The sequence below is a fragment of the Pinus tabuliformis genome, chromosome 7, assembly GCF_031772625.1.
Source record: "Pinus tabuliformis cultivar Carrire ecotype Pingquan chromosome 7, CPIR1, whole genome shotgun sequence".
In the NCBI taxonomy this organism is placed as follows: Eukaryota; Viridiplantae; Streptophyta; class Pinopsida; order Pinales; family Pinaceae; genus Pinus; species Pinus tabuliformis.
The window spans coordinates 1,901,282,004-1,901,288,113 of NC_142293.1; the positions used below are offsets into that span (position 1 = coordinate 1,901,282,004).

The 6,110-nt window shown below is 43.5% G+C and overlaps 1 protein-coding gene across 1 annotated transcript; it reads right to left on the reverse strand.

Annotated features, from left to right (window-relative positions):
• Window positions 1–4,856: 4,856 nt before the first annotated feature.
• On the reverse strand, window positions 4,857–5,285 carry LOC149256073 (uncharacterized). The gene has a single exon (XM_089455196.1). It carries the CDS (start codon window positions 5,283–5,285, stop codon window positions 4,857–4,859), a length of 429 nt encoding a protein of 142 aa, XP_089311322.1.
• Window positions 5,286–6,110: the final 825 nt, after the last annotated feature.

A 6,110-nucleotide genomic window follows, 5' to 3' on the forward strand; every position in this document is an offset into this window, starting at 1 on the left:
TTGGCTGATTCTGCGCCATGGGATCGAATATATGCCAGTAATCTTCAGGAATTTCCAAGAGAGTGTTCCTTGGTTGAGAAGGGGTAGTCTTAACAGGGATTGTTTTGACAACACTCCCTTTATCAGGGATAATGATGGTCCCAACTGTCTGAGGTGAATGAATTCCTTCAACGAGGATTTTTACAGCGCTTCCTTTATCCGGGCTATTTAAAGGCTGGTTTGGTTCAATAGGAGATCCAGGTTCCCCGATTTCCCCTGTTTCTCCTCCTCCTTCGCAAAGGTTACTAAGATTCCCTTCGTGCAATAGTCCAGGAGTCAAATTTTCAATTTCTTGAAAGTCCTGCTCCTCTGTTTGACTGTGCACTTCAGCAAAGGCTTCAGATGGTGATCCCGAGGCCTGAAGGGAACTAGTAGGTTGTTTAGAATTGATTTTCCTATAACCTACTGATGGCTGAGATTCGGCTTTCTTATAGATTTCGTCTATGAAGGTCGTTCGTCCAAGGGTCACCGGTCCCTTGGCTTTGGATGGAGGTTTTTGATCTTTCTCTGGCTTTTTCTGCTTATTCATGCACTCTAATTAAACTGCTAAATCCTATTTAACCAATCAATTCTGCTAGGAAAGCGGATGGTGGAGCAGGGCTTTTACATGCTCCGTACGCAGGTTCTTACCTTCCGTTTTTAAAATCCAACTCTCCCCTAGCAGATTCGTACACTACCCTGTTTAAAAGACAAATGGCTATACCCTTTCCCCGGCAACGGCGCCAAAATGTAGAGCTGTAACAAGGGTCTTTTTCACCTCTAGTTATCTCACATTACAAGTCAATCTGGGAGCGTTTTGTTATTGTAAAGGGTATCTCAATTTGAGGCTATTTGTCAGAGTAATGCTTAGTAGTATAGGTCTAAGAAATACAAGAGTAAATGGATGCTAAGCTATGGCTAGATTACTTTTGCATAAAGAAATCACACGCGGCAACTTTATCAGTCAAGGGTACGGAAATATTAACCCATCCCTCTAGAAACCGATGAAGGAAAAGGAATTAGAGTATGGATCATGGATCTGGGAGCATAATAGCATCTGTTGTGTCTCACGACAGCCTTGATCCTCCTCCCACACCAAACCAATGAATGCAAGTAAAAAGGAATAGCAAGAAAGCAGAATGGAACGGCAATTCAGAAATGGAACAGCAGTAAAAGGAACGGCAGTAAAGAAACTAAATCTCGCGAGTTCAACACTCTCAATTCTTGGCATCAACTTACATACAAAGAAAGAGCAATCTTTTGTACAAGTAGACAGCTTAATCAAATGGAACAGCAAACCACCATAAACAGGAAACGTCAATCATATGTACACATAATCTGAAATGATCACCAGTAGTCCACACACAACGTTAATTCCATCTTCTTATGATCGTCACTCCAACCATATGTAGCTAAAACATTCCACTTATAAATTCTGTAACAGAAGTGAACAACTCAGAACAATGTTATGTGATCAATTCTGGAAATATGATGTAAACTTGTTACAAAGATTTGCAAAAGGAAAAACTACTGATGAACGAGTATGGAACAGCATGTAAGTATATCAGATTATTAAGAACAACAAACAAACCACACAAAGCCAAATTGTAATGATACAATCAGCCAGTGTCCGTTGGAGCCGGGCCCTTAGCTTCCAATGGCACACCGCCGTAACTTACTTCAGATGCAGGGAGAAAGTAACGCCAAATATATTATATTAACGCATCAATGATAGTACAGCAAAACTAAGTCTCAAAGAGACTCGATAGTCTGAGTTTAACCAACTGTGAAGTCTGTAAACAGAAAGTAAAGATACAAGATAATCAAAAGTCTTCGATGCTGCCCCTTTTTATACAAGTAATGGCGGAGTTAACTAAACAACAAAATAATTGAAAGTAACGATCCCTCAGGATCAAAGATCCTGAGGGATCTGTTAAACTGTTAACTCCTCTCTTTTCTCTGCCTAACCTTCCGAACTGACAGTCCTTTATCTCGTCCCGGATTGATCTGCCTTGATCTACTCGCCCTGGTCTGGATTTTATTTGGTTTTGGAGGGACAGCCGTTATCTCCTCATGGAACTCTCGTTTTGCACCGCGCCTTCCTACTTTTGTCTTTTCCTGCATAGAGAAGATAACTATTAGTGATTGGGTCATTCGTGCTCATTCTCATTACATTCTCCTTATTTTATAACAAAGAAAAGGTTACAACTATTGCTTGAAACACCACTAAGTTATTCGTTAAAACATACCTTTCCAATGCTCTACAAATGGAAGTTGAATAATGCAAAGGAAGGGAGTTTCAATAGTGGTATACTGATCATAGACAGCAAAACTCCTGAATAAAACTGAAGACAATGAAGAAAAAACCAAAATCTGGAGGCGGAAACAGTCTTATCTGATCATCGCACCTGTAACACAAGGAAACAAGGATGCATCCCACCTACTGCACATGGGAGGTGCGATACTCCAGAATGTCAAAAGGAGACAGTGCGATGATCCAGGGACGAGACTTTCACTTGGTTTTTGGTCATAGTTTGCAGCTTAGTTCAGGGGTTTAAGCTTAGCTAATGATAGTTAGTAAATACAAAGTATAAGGGCTGATCTAATGAGGTTACTTGAGCTACCACCAGGGCACTTAGGATGTTTGCAAGTCAGTGGTTTAGTTCATAAACAAACCCATAGATTGACTGAAGCAGCATTGATCTACTTTTCACTTGCATAGAAAATGCAGTTCTAAGGCTAGCTGGCTTAACTTCAGGCTCCGTCTGTAGTTTATGAAGCAAACAAATATAGACAAGCAATCAAACTATTCGCTCCCCAGCGGAGTCGCCATTTTGTTATCGGGAAAACTAGTGTCTATTCAAAACTGCTAGTCCCACTAAGATGGGTAGCTATCTTAGAAACAAACAGATTAAAGTTACTTGTATTTTCCTTTATGAGAGATAGATGAGAAAGAAGCAGACAGTACCAACCTCAGTCTTTCGCTTGGCTCCTTGCTTGTTTCCTTTCCCCTTTGATAGAAATTTGCCACTCCTTCCTTACTTGTCCCACTTCAAAGAACACCTGTAGAGTCAAAGCAACGTAATACCATCAAAGCATAGAGATCTATAACCATAAACAATATAGGATCAGATGTATATTAACCATACAAATGCATATATCAATATAAGATTTAGAGATATACAAGAATATGGAGGAAAGCTCAAATAGCTTTATTGATAGAAGTAGTAGAAGAGAGGATTACAACCCATTGGTCTGACCCAGTGCCATCCTCCCAGCATGAAATCCCTCTTCACCTCATACAAAGCAAGATCACCCAACAATGTCTTCAAAGAGAAACCAACAACACTTCCTTGCAAATTACAAAATTCCAGCCTCTAGATCTCTTGGATGAGGGATCCATATATAGATGTTTGCAGGTGGGTGAGTCAGCTTCTGGGATTTTGATTAGTGTCATCTCTCTGATAGTTCTTGGTTCCACTTGGAGATTTCATGATCTCTTACTCATCCCTGGGTGAATTCAGAGAGGCAAGTGTCAAATGAGCAGCTTCTAGAAGATTCTCAGGGTCTCCACCTAGCAAACTGCTTCTGCCATTTGTCTACTCTCGCTCATCGCACCCTACAGAAGGGATTTCCAGTATGCATCACACTTTTTGCATGTGGCAGGTGAGATGCATCGCACCCTCAGCACTGAGCAGTCTGTATGGTCCAGTTTTGACCAATTCTGAGTAGTTTTTTAGGGAGAACTTCTGGGAGATGATGTAATCAACTGACGTTGCTCCTTTAAGGTATGAAACAACATTTTAGGGACTTAGAAGCCCTTGGTTTATGGACATATATGATTGGGATTGCAGTGCCCCAATATGTCTATAACACAGAGAAGACACCTTAACCATATGCAGAATAATAATCTTTTATTATATTTTCAAAGGTTACAATTTCACCAGGAGACAAAGCTCAACCGGCTGTATACCGAAACGTTTAGCTGTCATGCAGCTCAACCTTTGGTTGACGCACCATTCAGCACTTCCAAACAATCGTGTCGTTTGCCCAACTCGGGCGTCACTGTCTGTGTCACTGTGCCACCCAACTCGGGCACCTTCGCACTTCCATCGCACCTCGTTTCAACCCAACCAACCGTTCACCGTTTCTCCTCGTCGGGCACTCCTACCCATGGGTCACCCTACACAAGTCCGTTTAGCCGAACCATGTCTCGCTCGGCAGGCGCACACGCCCGTGTCACCCTGCCCGAAACTTTTGCACGATTTTTGCCTTTGTTGTGCTCATCGTGCGGGCTCATTCGCACCTCTGCCCTACTCCTCACCATAGAACCGTTGTGTGTGAGAGCTCACACTTCACTTTTCTCTTCCATCAAATCACCGCCGAGTTCTTATACCCTTCGTTCATCATGTACGGGTGCTTGGCCGACGCACCGAACTCTCCAACTCACATCAGTTCATCCTTGACTTGTCAGCCCACTTGTTAAGCTAACTCATTCGTCGTCAAGTCGGCTCGTGGGTGTGTTAAGCCCTCGCATGACCGCTCACCCACTATAAGTCCACGTGCTTAGCTCGTCATCCACACTCGCTCGTCCACTCGCCGAGTCACCTTCAACTCGCCCTCGTGCTCGTGTCTCGCCCTCGCTAGCTCGCCAGTTCGCTCGTTTCTACCGTTTAGGCACGCCCGGTGGGCGTGCCCATGCCACCTGACTGTTGCAACAACCGGAGGGCGTTACATGCTCCCCCACCTAAGGTCATTTCCATCCTCAGCAATCCGATTATCCTCTGTAGCTTCCTATCATACTTCGCAATCTTTCACTTCCATCTCCACAGTGATTCCTACGTTTCCCAGCTATCCTCCTCCGGTGCATCCTTCCATCTGACAAGAAATTCCCGTATTATGTGACTTCCAATCCCTGTGGTTTGAGATTTCAAAATCTTATCCATCTCAAGGTTTGGCTTGTCAACAATCATGGATGGTCCCCTCGGTGGTTCCACTCTCTTTGGATATTCTACATCGAGTCTGTATTTCTTCAACCGACTGATATGGAAAGCTTGATGTTTCATATGCATATGGTTTGGAAGCTCCAACTCATAGGCAACCTCCCCCACTTGCTTCTTAATTCGGAATGCCCCCTCATACTTCGTCATCAATGATCTCGCAGTCCCTTTAGGTGGCTGAAACTGATCTCCTGTAATCCTGAGGAACACCGTATCTCCCACACTGAAGTGTGCATTCCGTCTATCCTTATTTGCCCATTTCTTCATTCTCCTTGCAACTTTGTGTAAGTGCACCCATGCTAACTCCAAGGTCTCATCCAAAGCCTTCATGAACTTCTTCGCATGAGGACTTCTTGACAAACCTCCTGTCACTACAGTGTGCAGTGTGATTCGCATCTGTCCATTTACCAACTCAAATGGACTGTACCCTGTCGCAGAACTCTTTTGTATGTTGTAGCTGAACTGAGCTACATCCAAGAGTTCAGGCCAATTCTTCTAATCAGCCATCATATAATGCCTCAAGTAATCCTCCAACAATGCATTGATCCTCTCGGTCTATCCATCTGTCTGTGAATGGTAACTCGAACTCATCAACAAATCTGTCCCAACTAGCTTGAACAATGTGGTCCAAAATCTGCCTGTAAATTGCGGATCTCGGTCTGATACGATGCTCAATGGCATTCCCCAATACTTCACTATGTTCTTGAAGAACAACTCCACAGTCCTCTTGGCTCCAGAAGGTATCTTTGTTGGAACAAAGACAACATACTTGGAAAAACGATCAACCATGACCATGATTCCACTATACCCCTATACTTGCTGTAGCTGAGTGATGAAGTCCATCGAGACACTTATCCATGGTCTCTCAAGAATCGGTAAAGGCTGCAACAGACCTTGTTGCCTCTGAGTATTTGATTTTTCCTGCTGACAAATGATGCAGGTATGTACATACTCCTCCACATCCTCTCTCATCTTCTCCCAAAAGAATCCTCTCTCCAATAATGCCAAAGAACGACGCTGCCCTGGGTGGCCAGCCCACAGAGAATCGTGGCATTCCTTCAAAAGGTGCCTCCTGAGCCCGAATGACTTTGG